Source organism: Esox lucius, chromosome 19 (genome assembly GCF_011004845.1).
Source record: "Esox lucius isolate fEsoLuc1 chromosome 19, fEsoLuc1.pri, whole genome shotgun sequence".
In the NCBI taxonomy this organism is placed as follows: domain Eukaryota; kingdom Metazoa; phylum Chordata; class Actinopteri; order Esociformes; family Esocidae; genus Esox; species Esox lucius.
The window spans coordinates 46264211-46290813 of NC_047587.1; the positions used below are offsets into that span (position 1 = coordinate 46264211).

Sequence of the window (26603 nt, forward strand, 5' to 3'; positions counted from 1 at the left end):
TTTTCATTATTTAGAAGTTTTACTCATGAAAGTTAACCAGGCCGATAAATCGTTTTACATAGCTACTATTAACAGGCCCCCCGGGCCATTCACATTGTTCCTCAATGAGTTTCCAGAATTATTGTAGTCATGGCAGATAGTATTAAAAGTTTTGCCGATTTCAATATTCATATGGAAAAGTCCAATGATCCTCTTCAAAAAGCCTTTGAAGCCATAATTGACTCAATGGGTTTTATTTATGTCTCAGGTCCAACACACTGCCACAATCACTCCTTATATTTAGCCCTGTCACGAGAAATAGATATTGTGGATCTAATAATTTCCCCCAAAAATCACTGTCTTATTACATTTACTGTTAAAACAAGAAATCCACTTGCTCCGCAAACAATGAGTTTCAAAAGCCATACTATAAATTCTCAGACTACAAATAAATTCCTTGATATTCTTACAAGTTCGCTCATCAACGACAGAGTAAATAAATCTGCAAACAATCATATCGAGGATCTAAACTCAACACTTCGAAATACCTTTTTTGCACCACTAAAAACAAAAGAAATACGCAACAAGAAACTTGCTCCCTGGTACACAGACAATACCTGGAGCACTAAACTAGATGTTTAGTTTAGTGCTTAGAGCAAGCTTCCTGAAAACTGGAGCGAAAGTGGCGCTCCACCAAGTTGGAAGTACTCAGACTAGCCTGGATAGACAGTACACTACAATACCGAAAATCACTCACATTTGCTTGATCAGCTTATTTCTCCCACCTGATTGAGGTGAACAAAAACAATCCCAAATTTCTCTTCGATACAGTTGCAAAGTTAACAAAAAAGCAAAGCTCAAAAAGTGAAGTGGGTCTTCACTTTAGCTGTAATGAATACATGAACTACAGTGGGGAGAACAAGTATTTGATAACCTGCAAAATCGGCAGTGTTTCTCACTTACAAAGCATGTAGAAGTCTGTAACTTTTTTTCATAGATACTCTTCAATTGTGAGTGACGGAATCTAAAACAAAAATCCAAAAAATCAAATTATATGATTTTTAAGTAATTAATTAGCATTTTATTGCATGACATAAGCATTTGATACATCAGAAAAGCAGAATTTAATATTTGGTACAGAAACCTTTGTTTGCATTTACAGATATCATACGTTTCCTGTAGTTCTTGACCAGGTTTTCACACACTTCAGCAGGGATTCTCCATACAGACCTTCTCCAGATCCTTCAGGTTTCGGCGCTGTCGCTGAGCAATACTGACTTTCAGCTCCCTCCAAAGATTTTCTATTGGGTTCAGATCTGGAGAAGGCCACTCCAGGACCTTGAGATTCTTCTTACGGAGCCACTCCTTAGTTGCCCTGGCTGTGTGTTTTGGGTCGTTCTCATGTTGGAAGACCCAGCTACAACCCATCTTCAATACTCTTACTGAGGAGGTTGTTGGCCAAGATTTAGCGATACATGGCCCCATCCATCCTCCCCTCAATACAGTGCAGTTGTCCTGTCCCCTTTGCAGAAAAGCGTCCCCAAAGAATGATGTTTCCACCTCCATGCTTCACGGTTTGGATGGTGTTCTTGGGGTTGTACTCATCCTTCTTCTTCCTCCAAACACGGCGAGTGGAGTTTAGACCAAAAAGCTAAATTTTTGTGTCATCAGACCACATGACCTTCTCCTATTCCTCCTTTGGATCATCCAGATGGTCATTGGCAAACTTCAGACGGGCCTGGACATGTGCTTGCTTGAGCAGGGGGACCTTGCGCATTTTAATCCATTAGTGTGTTACTAATGGTTTTCTTTGAGACTGGTCCCAGCTCTCTTCAGGTCATTGACCAGGTCCTGCTGTGTAGTTCTGGGCTGATCCCTCACCTTCCTCACATGGAATCTGAGTATTAACAATTACAATGTGAATGTACGTTTCATTGTAGGTGAATGTGCCTAGATAATGAGAACAACAGAAACCTTTCTGTAGGTTGTGCTCTAATGACCATAGGAATGTTTACGATGGCCATATGGCATGGGGGTTACTGTCTTGGGAACCTGATCTTTGCTATGTAGAAATGCCCTTAATGTATAGGCTAGCTGGTAACCAACATTACAGTGAGAAGAGATTGACTGAGATGAGATTGAGGTTGTGTAAGGAAGACCAGGTTCGAAACCTCATGAACAAGACTTTCTAATGCTGCAATAAATAATATAATTTCTCTCTCTCTTGACAAATGGGTATGCTAATTATTACAACCACTATACGAAACGGCCAATTTCTAACGCTCATGATCATTGATGTCCCACTAGGTGAGATCTTGCATGGAGCCCCAGACTGAGTGAGATTGACCGTCATCTTGAACTTCTTCCTTTTTCTAATAATTGCGTCAACAGTTGTTGCCTTCTCACCAAGCTGCTTGCCTATTGTCCTGTAGCCCATCCCAGCCTTGTGCAGGTCTAAAAATTTAACCCTGATGTCCTTACACAGCTCTCTGGTCTTGGCCATTTTGAAGAGGTTGGAGTCTGTTTGATTGAGTGTGTGGACAGGTGTCTTTTATACAGGTAACAAGTTCAAACAGGTGCAGTTAATACAGGTAACAAGTTCAAACAGGTGCAGTTAATACAGGTAATGAGTGGAGAACAGGAGGGTTTCTTAAAGAAAAACTAACAGGACTGTGAGAGCCGGAATTCTTACTGGTTGGTAGGTGATCAAATAATTATATCATGCAAAAAAATTCACATTTATTATTTAAAAATCATACATTGTGATTTTCTGGATTTTTGTTTTAGATTGCGTCTTTCACAGTTGAAGTGTACCAATGAAAAAAATTACAGACCTCCACATGTTTTGTAAATAGGAAACCCTGCAAAATTGGCAGTGTATCAAATACTTATTCTCCCCACTGTATGATGAAAAGATCATCACCATTAGAAGAACAAATTACTCCTCCTTAAATATTTATGGTCCTCAAAATCTCAGTTGTCCTGAGAATGTCCTGAAGCTCCCTGACCAGGTGTCAATGGGGATACTTGCATTTTTGATACCGTATCGCTCGACACATTCACTTGATTTGTAATGAGTTCTAAACCCACGAACTGTCAGCTAGACCCGATTCCAACATAATTACTAGCTATTTCCTGAGCTAGGTCAGCTAATGTTCAACATAATAAATTGCTCCCTTTCCTCCGGATGTGTACCAAACTCACAAAATATTGCCTCTTCTAAAAAATAATAATATGGATCCCGACATATTAAACAATTTTTAGGCCAATATCGAACCTCCCGTTACCCTAAAAAATCTTAGAAAAATGTGTTTCCCAACAACTGAATGCCTTCCTGAAGACAAATAACATTTATGAAATGCTCTAGTCCAATTTCAGACCCCATCATAGTACTGAGACTGCACTCGTGAAGGTAACAAACAACCTTCTAATGGCCTCAGACAAAGGTTCACAGGTTCCGCATCCGTCCTGTTGCTTCTTGATCTTACTGCTTTTGACACTATTGTTCACTCCCTTCTCTTAGAGAGACTGGGAACCAATTTTGGACTATGTGGACTATGTTCTAGCCTGGTTTAAATCTTATTTATCTGAAAGATATCAGTTTGTTAGTGTGGATGGCATATCCTCTGACAAATCAAAGTCATGTTTTGGTGTTCCTCAAGGCTCGGTTTTGGGCCCATTATTGTTCTCACTATATATGCTGCCTCTGGGTGATGTAATCCGAAATCACAATGTAAATTTTCACTGTTATGCTGATGATACACAGTTATATATTTCAATGAAAAATGTGCTACTTTGGAAGCATGCGTTTCAGATATTAGGAAGTGGATGACACAGAACTTCTTGTTCTTAAACTCTGGTGCATGGTCCTATCCCAGAAAACTGTTAGGAACCTCGGCGTTACCCTTGACCCTGACCTCTCCTTTGATGAACATATAAAATATGTCTCAAGAGTTGCTTATTTTGTATCAATAACTGATGCAGAAAAAGTAATACATGCTTTTGTTACTTCTAGACTAGATTACTGCAATGCTCTTCTTTCAGATTACCCTGACAAATCAATAAATAAACTTCAATTAGTGCTGCACACGGCTGCTAGAATCTAGATTTTTTTTTTTTTAAACATTACTCCTGTACTAGCGGGCTTACACTCGCTGCCTGTTAGGGTTAGGGCTGTTTTTAAGGTTTTATTGTTAACCTATAAATCTATACATGGACTTACTCCTACTTACCTTTTTGAAATGATCCAGCCATACATACCTACACGTTACGTATGATCACAAGATACAGGCCTTTTAGTTGTACCTAGAATTTCTAAACAAACAGCCGGAGGCAGGGCCTTTTCCCATAGAGCTCCACTACTGTGGAATGGTCGGCCAATTAAGGTTAGAAACTTTCAAGTGTCTACTAAAAACTAAACTCTACAGCACGGTTTATGATTAGGTGTAGCCTGGCCCAGGGGCATGAAGGTGACCAGAAGACTTGATACTGTCTTGCCAAGTGGGCTCTCATCGCCACTGGGATGCCCTCCCTCCAATGCCTTTCTGGGGAGGTGTCACTGGCTTGTTGTTGTCTCTCTGTTGTGCACCTGTGCAATTGGGCTGTACTCTGCTGGCAATACTCGGCCCTCATTCAGGGTGGTTGCGGTTGGTGGGTGTCCCTTTGTTTGATGCTTGGTAATGTGGGTGGATTGTTTTCCTGCCTGTTGGGCCCTGTCCAGGGCCTTCCCCGGGTAGGGCCACAGTGTCGCCGGACCACCCCTGTCTGAGTCCCAAGATCTTACTCTGCTATATTATTGTGCTGGGGGAGTAGGGTCAGTTCTCCTTCACCACTAAGTTCTCCTTCTCCACTATAAATCGTTGTTGATATGAGGATTGCATTTTCAAAATATTCCCAGTCTTCTCCCGTTTTTAACTTTAGGAGGACATGAGGTCCTGGTCCACACATGCGGAGTACCTGGTATGCGGGGCCCGTTGCTGTCCCTATCCAAAGTCCTCCTGGTTATGTTGCAGATTAAGACAGTACCTGACTATTTCAGCTGCCACTGTGCTGACACCTCCTCCCCTCCCCCGTGTTGTCCCTTTCCTTGTCCATCTGGTCATGCTTCTGACCTATTCTAAATTTAAAAATCCCACATGCATTTATTAATTATTACAATTGGACTTTTAGTATTTCACCCGGCACAGCCAGAAAAGGACTGGTCACCCCTCTGAGCCTGGTCCCTCTCAAATTTTTCTTAAAAAGTATTGTTCCTGGTCATATTCAGAGTCATATGTATTTTCCTTTATTCCTTTATAAATAAACTTTGACTGTCCATCCATCCATCTTCTTCCGCTTATCCGGGGCCGGGTCGCGGGGGCAGCAGTCTAAGCAGGGATGCCCAGACTTCCCTCTCCCCAGACACTTCCTCTAGCTCTTCCGGGGGGACACCGAGGCGTTCCCAGGCCAGCCGGGAGACATAGTCCCTCCAGCGTGTCCTAGGTCTTCCCCGGGGTCTCCTCCCGGTGGGACGGGACCGGAACACCTTCCCAGGAAGGCGTTCCGGAGGCATCCGAAAAAGATGCCCAAGCCACCTCAGCTGACCCCTCTCGATGTGGAGGAGCAGTGGCTCTACTCTGAGCTCCTCCCGGGTGACCGAGCTTCTCACCCTATCTCTAAGGGATCGCCCAGCCACCCTGCGGAGAAAACTCATTTCGGCCGCCTGTATCCGGGATCTTGTCCTTTCGGTCATGACCCAAAGCTCATGACCATAGGTGAGAGTAGGAACGTAGATTGACTGGTAAATCGAGAGCTTCGCCTTGCGGCTCAGCTCTTTCTTCACCACGACAGACCGATACATCGACTGCATTACTGCAGAAGCTGCACCGATCCGTCTGTCAATCTCCCGTTCCATCCTTCCCTCACTCGTGAACAAGACCCCTAGATACTTAAACTCCTCCACTTGAGGCAGGCACTCTCCACCAACCAGAAGTGGGCAAGCCACCCTTTTCCGACTGAGGACCATGGCCTCGGATTTGGAGGTACTGATTTTCATCCCCACCGCTTCACACTCGGCTGCAAACCGTCCCAGTGCATGCTGAAGGTCCTGGTTAGAAGGGGCCAACACGACAACATCATCTGCAAAGAGCAGAGACGAAATCGTGTGGTCCCCAAACCTGACACCCTCCGGCCCCTGGCTGCGCCTAGAAATTCTGTCCATAAAAATTACAAACAGAACCGGTGACAAAGGGCAGCCCTGCCGGAGTCCAACATGCACTGGGAACAAGTCTGACTTACTGCCGGCAATGCGGACCAAGCTCCTGCTTCGGTTGTATAGGGACCTGACAGCCCTTAGCAAAGGACCCAGGACCCATATTCCCCAAGCACCCTCCACAAGATGCCGCGAGGGACACAGTCGAATGCCTTCTCCAAATCCACAAAACACATGTGGATTGGTTGGGTAAACTCCCATGAACCCTCCAACACCCCGTAGAGGGTATAGAGCTGGTCCAGTGTTCCACGGCCCGGACGAAAACCACACTGTTCCTCCTGAATCGAGGTTCTACTATCGGCCGTATTCTCCTCTCCAGAACCCTGGCATAGACTTTCCCGGGCAGGCTGAGAAGTGTGATCCCCCTATAGTTGGAACACACCCTCCGGTCCCCCTTCTTAAAAAGAGGGACCACCACCCCGGTCTGCCATCCCAGAGGCACTGTCCCCGACCGCCACGCGATGTTGCACAGGCGTGTCAACCAAGACAGCCCCACAACATCCAGAGACTTGAGGTACTCAGGGCGGATCTCATCCACCCCCGGTGCCTTGCCACCGAGGAGTTTCTTGACCACCTCTGTGACTTCAGCCCGGGTGATGGACGAGCCCACCTCTGAGCCCTCATCCTCTGCTTCCTCAATGGAAGACATGTCAGCGGGATTGAGGAGATCCTCGAAGTACTCCTTCCACCGCCCGACGAGTTCGGTGAGGCCATGGAGAAGGACTTTGACTGTAATTTGGTTAATATCAACAAAGAAACAGGTACATTTTTCGAACTAGCGCATACTACCTTTTGTTAACTATGACAAAAGGTAGTATGTTCTTCTCTTCCCGAGAGAACATACGGATTGATGCAATTGTAAACATAACTGACCGGTTAACATAGGAAGATCCCATTTATTTGAAATTACAATTATATCGCGAAACATACAACTTTTTCGATGAATAAAACATTGTCATGTTCTTTGACACTAGTCTTAGTTTGGTGTGTTTTTGAGTAGTTCTCCACTTGCAATGCTGCTTTGCTGTAGTGGGACGAACAGTTTCCATTCATGAATTTGGACGATGCTATGAACGCTAATTTCAGCCTGTGACAGAGCTGAATATTGGATGGTTGAAAAGAAATTACTGTGCATTCCGGAATAACTTTTGTCAAGAGAATTTATAAAAAAATGCTTTTTGGAAAAACTATCCCTTTAACTGCGTTGTAGGATCTAAACCTACCAGAGGTAATGGCTCCAAATGTTTTAGTGTCCATTTTGCATTTTAAAATGCTTTAAAAACTATTCAGCCATTTCATAAATTTACCCCAAAAAGCTTTGTTGTTCTTGTTAGGATTTCTCATGTCCTCCTGTTCTTTTGCCCCACAATGGCTACTTGCTGCCATAGTACGGTCTCTGCTAACTGGGCCTCCTTGCCTCCATATTATTTTTCTTCTCCTCACTCTCCCTTATCTCTCACTTTGGTTTCCTTACTCTTTCCACCTCCTTTCTCTTCTCCTTTACCCTGGCAACCTCCTCCTTCCTAATCTTCCTCGTCTTAGCCTCTTTCAATAATACTTTGTTCTTTATTTCATCCTCTTCCATTCTCATTTCCTCTTCCTTAGCAACTGCTCCTCCCCAAAACTGAGATTCTTGACCCTAATCCCCTTTACCACTGCCACCTTTTTTCTTTTCCTTCCTTATTAAGGACCGTAGGAACAGGTACCCTATTGTTTTTGTTGGGTTTATTATTATTAGGGTTTCAGCAGTTCACTGGTGAAACACTATTGTTTTTTTTTCCGGTTCACTATTATTATTATTCCGGCAAGTGAAAATAGTAAGGTAGACGATTATTGGGAATGGGTTTGTATTTTTAAACTATGTCGGACATTTCAGAAATAGTAATTAATGACACGGCTAGTTAACATTTTATAGCTAATAATTACAAAACAGCTATTATTTGGTATACAATAAGATATTTTTGGAAACTGCTGCTGACCAGACTCATTTTTTGCTGGCCTAGTGATATGAGAATTAGAAAATGTATATTTTTATAATTTAATATATATTTTCATTATCGCTAGATGTATTTTACAAAGTTCGTTCCCATCAGTCTACTGATGTAGTTTCATTGCTTTTCTCTCCCACGGTTGTGCTGTTTCCAGTGCAGCTCAAATAAATCAGAGCTTTTATCCAATCAGATTTTCCACATGTGCTGTCTCTGGGTGAAAATCTATCCTGAGACCTATAGATTTTCGAGTTAATCCCATTTTCTGTTGAAGCAAATGGGGAGGAGGTTGTTGATTGTTTTATTCTTCAACCAATCAGATTTCAAGTTTGCCATAATGAGCCTGTACTTCAGCAGGGGTAGCAGTTTTCTACCTTGCCAGCACGCGCATTTTTCAGGCGGTGTGATTGGAGAGCCAGCTGCCTAACTGAAATAAAACTAGTTAGGACGTTATGTAGGAACATCTAAGATTTATTTTAATTTTCTTTAGTGATGTTTAGATTGTTAGATGTAGTGCTTTGCGTTAGATTTTTTGTTTAGATTTGTTCTGAGCCCTGTTGTTTTGTTAACGCACAATGGAGGAGAAGAAATTAATTTGATGGCGGATTTAATGGCAAAGCATTTTTCGGGAAAACATGGAAATTGTGAGGAAGGGTCGACCAAACCCCCAAATAGCTACCTTTCAGGCTAAGGATGTAGTAGATGCAGTGCTTTCTGTTAGATTTCTGGAACCAACTGTATCAGTCAGGGAAAGAATTTGTGTGGCACTTTCAAGATCAACTACGAAAAGTACACCTGGCTTACAGCTTCGAAGGAACATTGTTATTGTGAGTATGTTCTTATTTCTTTGGTACCTGTAATTTCATTGATTTGGGCTTTGCTATGTCTATTTGTGTTGCTGCGTCCTGTCATTCTGCATAATGGTACTGTACATCCTTGATTGTTTAATTCGCCATGTATTCATGTTTCCATAATTACTAGAGTTGTAGCCTCTTGTTAAATTGCTTTATTCCACTGTCACTGAATATGGGATGGTTACGTCGAATGACAATAGCCTAATAGCCCATTGTATTAGGCAGCCATACATTAGGGTGGACAATGTAACGCATAAAAATTCCCCCTAGCCTCAAAAACGGCAATAGAACGCAGAATTGAAACCAACCTTCTTTGAGCCTCTTCTAACCTGAATGAAGCTTAAAATTCCAATGCCTCAAAATGGCACCAAAACAGGTGTCCTCTTTTATTTTACTACTATAACCTAATTTCATGACAAAACTGAAAAATAACAACTGGTATAGGATGTAAACATCTGGTCCTATATGGTGTTAATTGAAAAAATTAAACCTGCGTTACATGGAAGGATATTAAAAAAATTGCTTTTTCTGAGTCAGTGAATGGCGCGGCCAAGCCTTGTTTTATTAAAAAGAGGAGATTCTCCTGTTTAAAATTATGCCCCACTTAACGAAATAGAAAAATATACATTTTGAGAATTCCCGTACCTCACACCCCTGAGGAGAGACTCATGCGACCACAGGCCTGAGGAGAGACACATGAAACGAGGGGTTAATATGGTAGTCAGGGGGAAGGCCTCATCGACTCTCCTCAGGACTTTAAAAGGTCCCACAAACCGCGGGACCAGCTTCCGGCAGGGCAGGCGGAGGGGCAGATCCTTGGTCGAGAGCCAGACCCGGTGGCGATTAGTGAAGGTTTTCTGGCGGCGGACAGCGAGCCGGAGGCGGCGTTCCTGGCTCGGCATCCAGAGTGCCAGGAACGGCTGGTATCCCAGCATGCACTGGAATGGCTACATCCCCGTGGAGGAGTGGTGAAGGGAGTTGGTCGGTCCTGGCAGTACGACTGAAGGAACCTGCCCATCTCTTGATCAACACGTTCCACCTGCCCTTTAGATTGGGGATGGTAGCCCGAGGTTAGGCTGACCCAGACCCCCAGGTGCTGCATGAACGCCTTCCACACCCTGGACGTGAACTGGGGACCCCGGTCAGACACAATGTCCTTGGGCACCCCGTTGTGCCAGAAGATTTGTTTAAACAGGGCCTCCGCGGTCTGTAGGGCAGTGGGAGGCCGGGCAGAGGCAAGAGGCGGCAGGACTTCGAGAATCGGTCCACAGCGACCAGGATGGTGAAGGGAGGAGATCAGTCAAGAAATCAACGGACAGGTGGGACCATGGTCGTTGTGGAATGGGTAAGGGGTGCAACTTACCCATAGGTAGGTGGCGGGGTGCCTTACTCTGGGCGCACACCAAGCAGGAAGAGACGTACACCCTCACATCCTTGGCTAAAGTGGGCCACCAGTACTTACAGGCCAGGGCACTCACCGTTGGCCCGATACCAGGATGACTGGAGGAGGGAGATGTATGCGCCCAGTAGATGAGTCGTCACGGACAGACGCCGGCACATACGTGCGACCCTCAGGGCACGCGGGCGGAGAGGGCTTGTCATGCTGTGCTCGAGCAATGTCCGCGTCCAATTCCCACACCACTGGCGCTACGATGCACAATGCCGGCAGCACGGGAGCATCATCCACTGGCCTCTCCTCCGTGTCATGCTGTCAGGATAGCGCGTCGGCTCTGACGTTCTTGCTCCCTGGCCTATATGTGAGCGTAAAAACAAACCGGGTGAAGAACATAGCCCACCTTGGCTGGCGAGGGGTCAGTCTTTTCACTACCTGCATGTTCTCCAGGTTTCGGTGGTCTGTCCAGACGAGGAAATGGATCGCCCCCCGGGGTTGGATCGTAATCCCGGGGAAGCGGGATGTGCATCGCCCCCACAACGACCGGTGTGGCGGGGCTCTGCTGGCTCAGCTCTAGGCGCTGTACCGCTTTTAAACTCTAACTTTTAAACACTAACTCCGCAACACCGGACCCCCCTTCGGCTCCTTTTTGCTCCATATGGATGCAGGTGTGTTATCCTTTTTCTACGAAGAAAAACATCCAAGCCCGTCTGAAGTTTGCAAAAACAAACATCAAGTCCCCCAAAAGCACGTAGGAAAATGAGTTATGGTCTGATGAAACTAAGGTTGAACGTTTTGGCCATAACTCCAAAAGGTATGTTTGGCGCAAAAACAACACTGCACATCACCCTAAGAACACCATACACACAGTGAAGCATGGTGGTGGCAGCATCATGCTTTGGGGCTGTTTTTCTTCAGCTGGAACCGGGGCCTTTGTCAGGGTGGAGGGAATTATGAACAGTTACAAATAACAGGCAATTTTGGCGCAAAACCTTCAGGCATCTGTTAGAAAGCTGAAGAGGAAGTTCACCTTTCAGCACGACAACGACCTAAAGTACACATCCAAATCCACAAAAGCATGGCTTCACCAGAAGAAGATTAACGTTTTGGAATGGCCCAGCCAGAGCCCAGACCTGAATCCAATTGAACATATGTGGGGTGATCTGAAGAGGGCTGTGCCCAGGATATGTCCTCTCAATCTGACAGATTTGGAGAGCTTTTGCAAAGAAGAGTGGGCAAATATTGCCACATCAAGATGTGCCATGTTAATAGACTCCTACCCAAAAAGACTGAGTGCTGTAATAAAATCAAAAGGTGCTTCAACAAAGTATTAGTTTAAGGGTGTGCACACATCTGCAACCAGGTAATTGTGAGTTTTAAATTTTTACCCCTCAAAGATTTCGGTTTGTTTTCAATTTAATTGTTCATGTTCTGGGTCACATTGAAGGTGGAAGAAATTCTGACATGATTTACCCTTGTGTCATTTTTATATCCACTGTAAATGTAGCTGCCATGTACAAAAGTTGTGCAGCGGCTAATGACTTTCAAGAGGGGATGATTACTTTGTCATTTAAATTACACTAAATGGGCTCAGAAAATACACTGACATGCGGATATACCGGGATTACCGATATCGATTCTAGTTAGAAAATGTTTAGGTTTGATTTCGAAACTGCAAAATTGAAGAGGAGTTTGCGAATTCTGTGATTAAGTATCCGCACGTCATTAATTGTGGCCAGCTGTCGCTACATCCACGATATCCATGCAACCGATTGTGAACGCTTCATGTAAAGGAGTTGGCATTAAACTAATTGCTCTATTTAAACCGTTAAAAACAACTATTCCGCTCTATACTTGCAGGCCTGTTATTTTTTTTAACCCTCGGTAGCAACAGTAACACTTTACATAAGAGACTAGTCAGCAACAGTAAGACTTAATTTTCATATGTTGCCTTCAAAATGAATGTCTGTGGTGCTTCTGTAATTTGTATTGTCTAGGCTACATTTTCAAAGGAAAATCTATGTGGGGGAAGTTTATAAATGAAACAAAATTACAATTTCAATAAACTTTTACATAGGTTAAAGAATATTATAAGGTGGAGCACCCATTAATGGTGTTCACACTTGCATATTTTGAAGTGGGAAAGCACCAACCTTAGCTCCGGGATAGCTGGCCATGCTCTGGAGCAGGGTTAGCACTGACTTTCAGGGCTGGCCCCAGAAAAATTATGACAAAATAACCAGTGTGAAACAGGGTCAAGAACAAAACTATAGAACATTTATTCTCCAATCACAAAACCTGCCCTTTCACTTAATTTACATACGCTAGTGATGTGCACCGTTACCAAGAGCTCCATCTGTTTTGGTCCTTTCACTCTGCAAAGTTTTGTCGTTTCATTATGCCTGCTAAATCTTAGCGACTTAGTTATTGCAGCTTGCTTTGGATGTAGATCCAGCAAATATATCGAAATAACGTTGGTTGACTAATGTTTTTCTCTTTCTTTGCATAGTTTTAAATAAGTTGTTCAAGCTAATACTGACAGGGTTGGCATCTTGATCAGTCGATGTCATGAAGTCGTTAATTGATTGGTGGTAGCGTAACATTGATCATGTGTCAGTGATGTGTCTACAGTAACATTATTCGCATGCCAGAGAGAACATAACATTTGCAGCTTATCATAGAATGTAAAAGGGTATTGTGTCGTATTTGTCAATTAGACCAGGGCTTAGGAACAGAAGTGAATCCTTAGCCCAGGGTTAACAAACTCTTGTTTGAACGCAGCCTAAGCTAACCCTGGGCCAGTCTTAGGCTGGGACAATGCAGTGTGTAAAGGCCTTATATTTTCCATCCCCCCACTGTAATGTACATGGGATACTTTTTGCGGAAAAACTCTTCAGTACCGCGGTGAATGTATTTAAAATTACAAATATAATGTGAAATCACTCTGCTACATTCAGCAAAACTATATATTGTTGTCCCTCTTTAACAACCAATGCAACACACTATACTGTACATGTAATTCATATTGCCTCATTAGTCAGCAGCTAGTGGCTTTTATTAGGAGTCTGGCTAGTTACTGCATCCAAAATTATTCTGTTGACATTAACATTATAACAGACGGTTTAGGTATTAATAACTTGCCTTTTAGATACGGTGTTATGAATTCCAGCCTCAGTAGCTATTTAATCCACTGTTTTCCTTTTCACAATGATTTGCTAATATAAGCAAATGTTTAGTGGAATGCAACATTGCCATGATTATTTAATAAAAAAATTAATGCTAGAAGAGTCTGTCTAAACTAGCATTAGTTCTCCTTAAATCATTCTGGTGACATGAACATTATAACCAATGATTTAGCTCTTAAAAATGTGCCTTTGGTAGAGAGGGTGTTATGTGTTTAAGCCTCAGTAGATAATCCATTCTCAGTAGTTTTGTAATTTCTCTAAACTTATCAATTGTACATTTAAAATTGTTGACATGGCAGTTAAATTAAAATGAAATTGGACTTGTAATTTAACAATAGCACATGGGTACATAGGCTAAATATGCCCATGCCCTACCAAAGTCAACATATTTTTAGTAAGAATAGGGAGGGCATTTTCCAAATAAATGAAAATCTGGAAAGGTATTGGTTTTATTGTTGCCACCTGTAATAGTCTTTCAATCATCGAAATTAAACAATTATAAAATAAATAGTTTGCTCAATCATTGATGTTAATTTACATAAAGACTACATTCCTTTCTCTTCGTACCCCATCATTATCGTACATCAAATAAAAGGTGAATTCATTAATATGCTCTGTGCTGGGGAAGACATGTAATTATAATGGTATTATAATACCATTGGAGGTACATGTCACAGTGCGATAGTTTTCAGGACATGCAAGTACATTCAGTTTGGCCAAACAGTGGTGGTATAATAGCTATAACACTATCTATTGATCTTTGTCATTTAGTGAAATTACATTTGGTACACATGGTCAGGGTTGTGATTTTATTTTGTGTGAATGATGTTTCAAGTTGGCTACATGGGGGAACTATAGGAAAAGAAAAACCATGGATGTCGTATTGCTTGCTACTATGGATATAAATGGACAGGAAAAGTTTCATACACAAATAAGTCTTGGGGGCGCTATAAACATCACTGATGTTTCTCACGATTTTGCTGTTAACAAAAACACTCTTCAACGACATCTCCTCCGAAACCGCTAAATATATTTGGTTGACAATCGGTTTAAAGGACCCCTGGACCAAGGTATTTAAAGGTTATATAAGAAAAGTTGATATCACAAACAATATGGCCTCCTTTTTGACTTTTGTGAAAAACTTGTTAACGATATCTCCTCAGAAACCCCTAAACGGATTTGCACACCGTTAGCTGAGATGGACCCTGGGACCAGTATCTTCAATTCTATATTTTGGAACTTTGATATCTCAAACGATGCGCGCGTAATAGGCTAATTACTTTCACCTTGGGTGTGGCACTTTGTCAGGCTATATATCCCTTCAGGAATATTCGAGACTTACGCACTTTATCATAGCACTAAACATGAATTAAAATCACCTAAACACCATCTACTCTGATATCTTTGAACTGATTTGCATGCTGTTTGCTTATGAAGGATCTTTGGCCCATGATATTTAAATGTTCTATATGAAAAATATATATCTCAAACAATGTGGCAGCATTCAGTCCACAAAGTTTTGTTATTCTCTTTCTCTATTTTGGACTATTATTTTGAAGGAACTCTTATTTTTTAGGAAGAGCTGATGTAGTTGGTGTGTGAATCTGCTAGAATGTTGAGTTGGAGTTGGTGGTTCTATCAGCAGTTACGATGTGCTATTTTTGAAGCTATGGCAGTGCCTGTGAGTCAATGGGGAATGAGTGGGTTGTTGGGAGCATGGCAGCATTCAGTCCTCAAAGTTTTGCGTTATTCTTTTTGTTTATATTGGACTATTATTTTGAAGGAACTCTTATTTTAGGAAGAGCAAATGTTAAGTGTTTGTAAAACAGTAAGTTGGTCTTGGCAGTTGAAATTGCTGCTGCCGTAATCGTGATTCCATTGCAAACCATCTTAAGGTTTAGGCTATGGATGATAAATGCCTGTTTAAATTCTAACCCTAATGAAATTATTTAAAAGTACATTTTATTATTTTATTTTCCCCTTGTAAACAAAGACCTTTATTTTAATATTTGTCACATTTCTTTTAATTAAAAGAACAAATCTGAGAACTTGCCTTTTCATCCAGTACCTAAAATAGTTATACTGCCACCACCTCTGAAGAATAGTGGGTATTCTGTGTTTTAAAACAATAAATAGTCTAGAGTATGTGTGTCCAGTGAGGTTAGTTTCTTGTAAAATTTTACACACATCATATATTATTGTACACATGTTTTTAGCAGATCTTTTTTCTGACTTATTTCCCTTGGTAAGACTTGACTTTTACAGCCAGTAATGTATTTTGCCATGTGACTTCCTGTCAATTAATAATCAATGACGTTGTCACGTCCAATCCCATCGACAGCTTAAATTGTTCGTTAGGTCACACCTGCTTCCTTTTACAAGGTGGTAGTATTTTGGAAAATTACAAGCTTTCCAAGAGGACACAACACTGTGTATTCAGTAGACCTGTTGGTTTTGTGGGTATGTTTCAAATGAAGTTAGGTATTATTATGGGGATATTAGCCTATTTGGTAAATAGTTGTTGTATATTTTGGAAACGTTTAGCTATAATAAGCCTAATTGTTGCAATATTTCCTGTCAAAATGATCTAATGTAGCCTGTACACTGGAAATGGAAACTGTTAAACAAGCTATTGGAAAACCACATTTTTTGAAAATTTTATTTTACGAAGGCAGGCATTTCACTAGGGACTTGTCCCTCCACATTTCAAAATTGCATTTTTGTCTCCCTCTTCCACTTTTTATAGTGAAAAAATTAGGACAACGTGCTTTAGCACCTGGCAGTAATTTTATAGTGACAGCCAGGTAAAGGCAACAGAAAAATACTCAGAGCCAGAGGGTATATAACTGACATCTTGCGACTTTGTTTCATAATGGTTTCTGGTACTGGTATGTGCAGCTAGACTTCTTTGCAAAAGAAGTTGCTTACACGTGAGTTTTCCTGAAGCGAAGAATTATATTGCATAGTAAGGTGTGTTTGATTGAGCTAGTTAGCAACCTAATTTCTCACAACATTGGGCACAAGCAGGTAAAGCATACATTGCCTGCTCTCTCATTGACTGGTCACCCCTCTGAGCCTGGGTCCTCTCTAGGTTTCTTCCTATATGTTGGCCTTCTTAGGGAGTTTTTCCTAGCCACTGAAATTCAACACTACTGTTGTTTGCTCCTTGGGGTTTAAGGCCGGGTGTTTTTGTAAAAGCACTTTGTGACTACTGCTGTTGTAAAAAGGGCTTTATAAATAAATTGATTGATATAGCGAGCTGGTTCCTGTATCAAACAAGGTTGATGGCAGATAATGACCAAACCTCTTAGTTGTTTTGTATGCAGTATTGTAGCTAGCATATTTACTAATTGAGCTACATGAAGTTCGCTAGCTAGTTGATTAGTGCTGTGCTGGAGAGCTACACTTATGGACAGCTAACAAAGCTGTTTTAAGACCGGCTGTAGATCACTCTTCTAGCATCAGTCAAGATGAATCATCTAAGATATTGATGAACGATATTAGAACATTAGAGAGTTATCAGTTATCAGGTCTATCAGTTATCTACCAAATTCTTGAAAATCAAAACATTCTGTCACGCTGTAATGACGTTCTACATGTTTCACTGTCATGGTAATTCAGCCTACAGGTCTTGGTGCACCATGTCTCAGCAGGATATTAAATTGTCTAACATTTTTTAATTTAGGGAGGTTTACAAAAAAATTTCACCCTCAGTTAAAAAAACAAAAGTTAAAATTCTGGATTTTCCTAACTTAAATGTCAGTTTCTTGACTAGTTTTAAAATATTTTTTTACTTTATCTTTGCAATAGTGTTTTCCATTTTCAGTGTGTACATTTGCTAGGTGAATTCTGAAAGACTAAGATACCAAGACAGATACCAAGACTAATTTTTCTTTTTATTTACAACTTACATAAATCAACACTGAACACATCCTTAAATAATTCGAAAACGCCTGTTTGGTACTAGAACATTGGTTTCAACTGGGTTTAATATAATGGAAAATTATTTGGTTTATTTTAATTAAACTTAACGTTGTCTGTGTTATTGTGTTGTCACAGTATGTAATGATCAGGCATGTGTTAAGGTAGGTATTAGGTTGCAAAAAGCAGAAGGTGAGGACGTGAGAGGTCTATTTTGTTCTAGTACCACATTAGCAATTTGGCATGATCACTCAAGTATAAGGTGTTGGAGTAGTGGTTGTTGTAAATGAGGCTTGTGTAGATTTAATCAAAAATAATTAAATAGTTATGATTTTACATCATTAATGTCCCGGCTATACTTTGAAACAATTGAATACCACGTTGTTGAATAAAAGTAAAAATGTCCTTTAAAAACAGCAACATTTGTAAATTATTCCAAACTTTTGGCCCCCAGTGTATAACTTTTATTGTCCTGTTAGATTTCAGATCAATTCCATGGCTAAAATAAGGGTTTCCATAAAATGTATTTCAAATTGACTAAGTAGATTAACATTCAGTATCATATTCAAGTTAGTTTACAAGTGTCTCTGAAACTTTTTAATATTACATTAACTGCAGTTTACAAAATATAATAAATGTAAAATGAATGATACATTTAAGGTTATGTACACCATAATCTTGTCTTGCATCCAATTTGCATATTGCTCAGCCCCAAGATCTTCCATGTTTAGCAATACAATTGTTATGTCACAGTTTCCAAACTAATGTCTTTATTTTCTATGACTCCATCCTCTGCCCACAAACAAAATGATTCCCGTTCCAGAGACAACACCAGACTTTCAGGAGTAGATGGTGCTGCCATTGGTTCTTTTTTTGTGCGTTTTATTGGCACCATCCCAACTGCATTTACATTTGAGTAATTCAGCCAACAATCTCTTCCAGTAAGTGCATACATTTTAAGAGCGCAAACACACAATTTTGCAGTAAATGTATTCTAATAAATTAATAAGCCATTGGCAAAAGTTCTGCAAAGAACCATACAAACAACCATAAAACCTAATACGTAAAGTTTACAAAAGGGCAACAGAGGTGGTGGCAGTATAACTATTTTAGGTACTGAATGAAAAGGCAAGTTCTCAGATTTGTTCTGAAGATGGGAGTTTCTTCTATCCTAGCCTCCAGGGGAACCTGGTTTCAGCATTAAGGTGCCAAGAAATTGCAGAGTTTTGACCACATGGATCGGGATACTGCCCATGAAAGGGTGGAATGGCCAAGAGCCCAGAGGTGGCTGAATGAACATCCCGAATCAGGATGTAGCGTTTGAGCATTTTCTGAAAGGTACAGTCTCCCCTTGTTGCTACATAGTGTGATGGTAATTTTATCGATCAGAACTCTTTAATAAGGAAGTGCAGAGACGAAATTCTCTAGGCACAATGAAACATTTTATTAATTATTATTTGCAAATAAGAGAGACGCGTCAAATGCTTACCAACATAATCATCCGAGGAGTCTCTAACTCAATACATGCACAATCCGTATATATTACATAGAAAAAGGGGTGTGGTAAGTTGTTGCCCATCTGTCCTATGTCTATAAAACACATGCCCTTTGTTCTATCACATATCCTGTGCTTGACACAAGGGACATGTTGTCTTCCCCCATCTGGTTAACTTTCTCAACCCTTGAGGGGGACTTCATCTGGACAACCTACAGATAGGCAAATTTACGATTAACCCTGTAATCTACTGTTACCAATCAAGAATGCCCCCTAAGACATATACCAGATCCCCTCTCCCACACATCTATTTATCTAAACAAGGGGACTCAGTCCTTTAATCATTAAGAATGCATCAGGTTTCAGAATTTCCACAACAATAGGCAAGAACAACGGCCTTGTAGGGGATCAGAGCTTCAACTGGAAGCCAGTGGAATGTTTGAAGAAGCGAGTTAACATGGAAGAACTTGGGAAGGTTGAGGTGCATTTTTTATAATTTGCATTTTTTTTTAATTTGAGGTGCAATTTGAATGCACAATCTGGGAGCCCTAATAAGAGTGATTTACAGTAATACAGATGTGACATAAGTGCCTGGATGACTACCTGTGATGTTTCTTTTGTGAGGTAAGGTTGTACATTATGAATGTTGTAAAGCATGAACCTGCTGGCGCGATGTCTAAGGTAAGGTTTTTACACTCTGGGAGTAGGATGCTTTGCAGTTGTCTTACCATGATGGATATGTCCTGGAGTGGACAGGCCTTCCAGTGAAAGAACAGCAGCTCAGTCTTGTCAAGGTGAAGCTTGACATGGTGGGCCAACATCCAAGGAGAGATTGTCAGCCAGTTACGCTGAGACAAATGTTGCCAGGAAAAAAGGAGAAAAAATGCTGCGTCATCTGCATAGCAATGATAAGAAAGGTATTTTAGGACAGTACAGAGCCAATAATCTTGGGGTATACAGTAGATAGAATAAGAGGAGAGGACCTAGAACTGAGCCTTGGGGAAAAGCAGTAGTAAGAGGCTGCGTGGCAGATACCAATTCTCTCCACGTCACCTGGTAGGAGCAGCCTTCCAAGTAGGAATCCTACAAGGGTGTACAGAGCCTGAGATGCCCAAATCCGAGAGGTTGAAATGTAGGATGCGATGGATAGATCAATGAGGATGAGGACAAAGCAGAGAGAGTTAGCTTGGGCTTTGCGAAGTGGTTCTGTTACGTAGGAGAACAGTTTTGGAAGAGTGGTGTTTGCAACCTAGACCTTTGAGCCTGCGCTCAAATGTCTAATAAAGCCATAAAAATGTTATCTAACTTCTAACCTTTATCCTAACCTTAAGCTTAACCCTTACCCTGGTTGTATGACATTGATATTGACATACTGATGAAAGTATGGTATCAATGGAATGTTTTTTTTCAAATGTATTCTTTCACAATCCTACAAACTTGGGTAATAACAAAATTAAATGACAGAGTTGTCAAATGTAGTTGAGTACTCAGGTCAAACGTAGTGCACTATATGCATATGGAAGAGTCTCCATCTCAACTTCATCCGCTTATCCGTATCGGGTCGCGGGGGCAGCAGCTCCAGCAGGGGACCCCAAACGTCCATTTCCCGAGCCACATTTGCCAGCTCTGACTGGGGGATGCCGAGGCGTTCCCAGGCTTGTGTCAATATAATCTCTCCACCTAGTCCTGGGCCTACCCCGAGGTCTCCTCCCAGCTGGACGTGTCTGGAACACCTCCCTAGGGAGACTTCCTGGGGGCATCCTTACCAGATGCCCGTAAGAGTAATTTAGATTATACATTCATCAGAAGCCATCTAGTTCAATTAAAGATGCTGTTACTGCTACTATAATACAAAAGCATCAATAGGCGGAAAATAATAGGCCCTAGAGATATGGAGGGATTTAACATGTTTATGCACAGTGCCTAAGCATTTGTTTTTAAATGTGAATATTTCCTATGAATTTGCTAATTAGGGTTTCAGCAGTTCACTGGTGCAGTGGCATGCATGTCAGCCTCATGGTGGTGCTGTGACAAGCCTCCAATGTTGCACTTTATGCAAGTCCATCATGATTGATTTTCCGACATTTTGGATTTTTTGAGATGGACTTATACAAAAAGTCCATCTCCTCCCAAGGAACATATTTGCATTTGGTAATGGTTTTTCGGCAATTCTGAATGATTGAAAAACAATCCAAACGCTACTTCTATAGCATCAAATGACCGATGTTGAGTGTAATTACATTTGGTACACATGATCAGGGTTGTGAGTTTAGTTCATATAAAATGTTTCCATTTGGCCACATGGGGATACTAGTGAAAAGGGAAAAACATACATGTAATATTGTTTACGGCTATGGACATGAGTTGGATGTGTCCCCCTGGAAAAAAATTACAATCTGGCTAATAATAGCTTAATGTTAAAACCCACTACATGCTGCTTGCAGCTTTAATTAAGGTATATTTTTCTCACTCCACAGATCTCCACACTACGCATGCCCAGAAGTTATAAGGGTGAGTGTGTTTTGGTATAAGATCCAAGATGCTCCTATGAGATTAGCCTTTATTTAACAACTAACAATCTCTTACTCTTTCACCTTTATTATTCTGTACCTTTTATTCCACAATTTCTGCTCATTTCTCTTTTCTTTGCCTTATATCTCATTCTTCTCACTTACATCTCACACTATTCTGCTCTTCCCTATCTCTCTGCCTTTCTCTTACTCTTTTATCTTCTTGATCTCACTCCTCTCTCTTAGGGGGAGAAGTACGATGGTAGAAAAGCAGACGTATGGAGCTGTGGGGTCATCCTCTTTGCCCTTTTGGTGGTGAGTTTCGACGTTCAGTCTTTGAATTATTGAAATATGAATTTCAGTAATTCATAAATATGAATCTTATATAAACAATTTTAATTCCACAAGGGAAAATACGAATTGCCACCAGCAAGGTACATGAAGCAAAATCCTAAGCTTGCATACTGTACACATCATTGACTAATAGTTACAACTCTGATGGCTGGTAAAACAAACATTGGAAGTAAAAGCCAGACTGTTGACCACTGTCCTCTTGGTTCCTTTCTTGAATTACTACAAACCAGATTCCAAAAAAGTTGGGACACTGTACAATTGTGAATAAAAACAGAATGCAATGATTCAGAATACAACATAGATGACATATCAAATGTTCAAACTGAGAAAATGTATCACTTTAAGGGGAAAATAAGTTGCAATTTCATGGCATCAACACATCTCAAAAAAGTTGGGACAAGGCCATGTTTACCACTGTGTGGCATCCCCTCTTCTTTTTATAACAGACTGCAAACGTCTGGGGACTGAGGAGACAAGGTGCTCAATTTTATGAATAGGAATGTTGTCCCATTCTTGTCTAATACAGGCTTCTAGTTGCTCAACTGTCTTAGGTCTTCTTTGTCGCACCTTCCTCTTTATGATGCACCAAATGTTTTCTATGGGTGAAAGATCTGGACTGCAGGCAGGCCATTTCAGTACCCAGATCCTCCTTCTATGCAGCCATGACATTGTAATTGATGCAGTATGTGGTCTGGCATTGGAAAATGCAAGGTCTTCCCTGAAAGAGACAACATCTGGATGGGAGCATATGTTGTTCTAGAACTTGGATATAACTGTCAGCATTGATGGTGCCTTTCCAGATGTGTAGGCTGCCCATGCCACACGCACTCATGCAACCCCATACCATCAGAGATGCAGGCTTCTGAACTGAGCGCTGATAACAACTTGGGTTGTCCTTGTCCTCTTTAGTCCGGATGACATGGCGTCCTAGGTTTCCAAAATGAACTTCAAATTTTGATTAGTCTGACCACAGGACACTTTTCCACTTTGCCACAGTCCATTTTAAATTATCCTTGGCCCTGCGCTTCTGGATCCTGTTTAGATACGGCTTCTTTTTTGACCTATAGAGTTTTAGCCGGCAACAGCGAACGGCACAGTGAATTGTGTTCACTGACAATGTTTTCTGGAAGTATTCCTGAGCCCATGTTGTGATTTCCATTACAGTATCATTCCTGTATGTGATGCAGTGCCGTCTGAGGGCCCGAAGATCACGGCATCCAGTATCGTTTTATGGCCTTGACCCTTATGCACAGAGATTGTTCCAGATTCTCTGAATCTTTGGATGATATTATGCACTGTAGATAACTTCAAACTCTTTGCAATTCTTCTCTGAGAAAATCCTTTCTGATATTGCTCCACTATTTTCGCCGCAGCATTGGGGGAATTGGTGATCCTCTGCCCATCTTGAGTTCTGAGAGACACTGCCACTCTGAGAGGCTCTTTTTATACCCAGTTATGTTGCCAATTGACATGATAAGTTGCAAATTGGTCCTCCAGCTGTTCCTTATCTGTACATTTAACTTTTCCGGCCTCTTATTGCTACCTGTCCCAACTTTTTTGGAATGTGTAGCTCTCATGAAATCCAAAATGAGCCAATATTTGGCATGATATTACAAAATGTCTCACTTTGAACATTCGATATGTTATCTATATTCTCTTGTGAATTAAATAAGTATGAGATTTGTAAATTATTCCATTCCTTTTTTACTCACAATTTGTACAGTGTCTCAACTTTATTGGAATCGGGTTTGTATAACTGCTTATTTAGACATACTAGCTCAACAACAATTTTTTTCCTAATGGCCACTTTGGTCCTTTCTATAACTTTATTTGGGTAAACATTTGCTCAACTGAATATGTGCCTGTCCATGTACAGTGGGGAGAACAAGTATTTGATACACTGCTGATTTTGCAGGTTTTCCCACATACAAAGCATGTAAAAGTCATTTTTATCTAAAACAAAAATCCTGTAAATCACATTGTATGATTTTTAAGTAATTCATTTGCATTTTATTGCATGACATAAGTATTTGATACATCAGAAAAGCGCAACTTAATATTTGGTACAGAAAACTTTGTTTGCAATTACAGAGATCATACGTTTTCCGTAGTTCTTGATCAGGTTTGCACACACTGCAGCAGGGATTTTGGCCCACTCTTCCATACAGACCATCTACAGATCCTTTAGGTTTCGGGGCTGTTGCTGGGCAATATGGACTTTCAGCTCCCTCCAAAGATTTTCTATTGGGTTCAGGTCTGGAGACTGGCTAGGCCACTCCAAGACCTTGGGATGCTTCTTACGGAGCCACTCCTTAGTTGCCCTGGCTGTGTGTTTTGGGTCGTTTTCATGCTGGAAGACCCAGCCTCGACCCATCTTCAATGCTCTTATTGAGGGAAGGAGGTTGTTGGCCAAGATCTCACGATACATGGCCCCATCCATCCTCCCCTCAATATGGTGCAGTCGTCCTGTCCCCTTTGCAGAAAAGCATCCCCAAAGAATGTTTCCACCTCCATGCTTCATGGTTGGGATGGTGTTCTTGTGGTTGTACTCATTCTTCTTCTTCCTCCAAACACGGGGAGTGGAGTTCAGACCAAAAAGCTCTATTTTTGTGTCATCAGACCACATGACCTTCTCCCATTCCTCCTCTGGATCATCCAGATGGTCATTGGCAAACTTCAGACGGACCTGGACATGCACTGGCTTGAGCAGGGTGACCTTGCATGTGCTGCAGGATTTTAATCCATGATGGTGTGGTGTGTTACTAATGGCTTCTATTTTCTAATAATTGCACCAACAGTTGTTGCCTTCTTACCAAGCTGCTTGCCTATTGTCCTGTATCCCATCCCAGCCTTGTGCAGGTCTACAATTTTATCCCTGATGTCCTTATACAGCTCTCTGGTCTTGGTCATTGTGGAGAGGTTGGAGTCTGTTTGAGTGTGTTGACAGGTGTTTTTTAAATGTGATTATCTGGACTTTTGTTCTAGATTCTGTCTCTCACAGTTGACATGTACCTATGTTAAAAATTACAGACCTCTACATGCTTTGTAAGTAGGAAAACCTGCAAAATTGGCAGTGTATCAAGTACTAGTTCTTCCCACTGTAGATACACAATGTCTGGTAAAGAGCAAATAAAATAAAGTGGTGTTTTTCCCCTCCCAAAATAACTACAGTTATTCCAGTCCATACTGTAGATCACCAATCCCCTTAAATTAACTTGTGTCAATTGGGGAAGAATATGAATAAATTTAAATGTAATGGTGTTATCTCTACCATGCTGCTTGTATATCTTGTGTCAATTGGGGGAGAATATGAATACATTTAAATGTAATGGTGTTATCTCTACCATGCTGCTTGTTAGACATAGAGGTGGTTAAGAGAGCACACATCCAATTTGGCTATTTCTTCTCCAAGGTGTGTTCCTGCATCCTCCTAATGCATAAAAAGATATGTGTTTCAGCAGTGACAGGAGGGACTGTTTGTTTTAGAAAAAGGGTGAAGAATTGGGACACAACTAACATATTAATGTTACTTAATATTATGCTGCCTATGATAAACTAAACACAATCCACAATGATTCTGGCACCTCCACTACCTACCTATCCAGGTAATAGTAGGCTTAACTAAGGGAATATCTAGGCCATTTATATCATCTGTTATAGATAAACTCAGTGCGGATGAGATACATGTGGTATATGGACATTACTTCCACTGCTGTCTGTCACCACTCTCCTCCACACTGTTTAGGTCATCGGGACCTCCTAAACAGACAGACAATAGAACCCTATATAGCTCGTTATTCAACTGTTACACATGTTACAAGGCACAAAACAATTTACCATAGCTTTTTCCTGATGTCCTTGTTGTATAGGTTGCTAGCTCAGCCAGCCAGTGCCATTGGGCGTGTTGGCTAGCCACTAACTATTGAATCTTTTCTTATCCAAAATGGTAATAATAGAATGCTCACATATAAACAATGAATAGGCAAATAAATCTGTGCTAGGCTGTTTAGTCAAACTGTTGTGCTTATTTTATGTGCGTTCACTCAAACATAGTTCCATGCAAGATACCCTGTCTACCTATTAATGTAACAAGCCTACAATGTGAACAGAGTGGTACTGTTGATGTTGCTCAGTCTGGTTGACCAATGGAGATGCATTTCCTCTCTAATACCCGCCCACCGCCCAAAGATTTTATTTATGACCTCAATACTTTTTAGTTGATGTTTTTCTTTCAATACTAATAGTTTTGTTTCTTATTGAAACAAAAGTAACTCCATATAAAACGACATGGCGTATGGGCGGAATATGATGAATTTAGAAATAGAATGTTTCTAAAAGGGGAGCCCCATTTTAGTTTGAAATTTGGTGCAAAGTTGGAACAGATATTAGGCTTCAAACCAGGCAAACGGTGGTACGTCCCATGGTATGGCCCATTCCCATCAGATATTCTGGCAGGGTTTAACACCCTATACATCTACACAGTTGATTATCAAAGAGTTGGGGACTGCCATGTCCCGCTGTTGAGAACTATATATATGGCAGTGAAACAGAACGAAGTGGTCACAGTGACATACAACAAGCCACACTACGTACCTCTTAGTAAGAGTCAGTTTTTATGAGATCTGTTTTGAAGTAAAATCTTATCAGACTTAATTGGTTTCATTCATAGTGGCA

The 26603-nt window shown here is 41.1% G+C and overlaps 1 protein-coding gene across 5 annotated transcripts in view; it reads left to right on the forward strand.

Annotated features, from left to right (window-relative positions):
* Window positions 1-26603, forward strand: part of LOC105008069 (serine/threonine-protein kinase BRSK2) — an 864007-nt gene that overhangs the window by 607879 nt on the left and 229525 nt on the right. For all 5 annotated transcript variants that reach the window (XM_029115106.2, XM_029115108.2, XM_034288278.1 and 2 more), the window contains exons 6-7: window positions 21543-21576; window positions 21822-21890. In XM_029115106.2, coding sequence (XP_028970939.2) covers window positions 21543-21576; window positions 21822-21890 — 103 coding nt within the window. The remainder of the gene's footprint in view (window positions 1-21542; window positions 21577-21821; window positions 21891-26603) is intronic.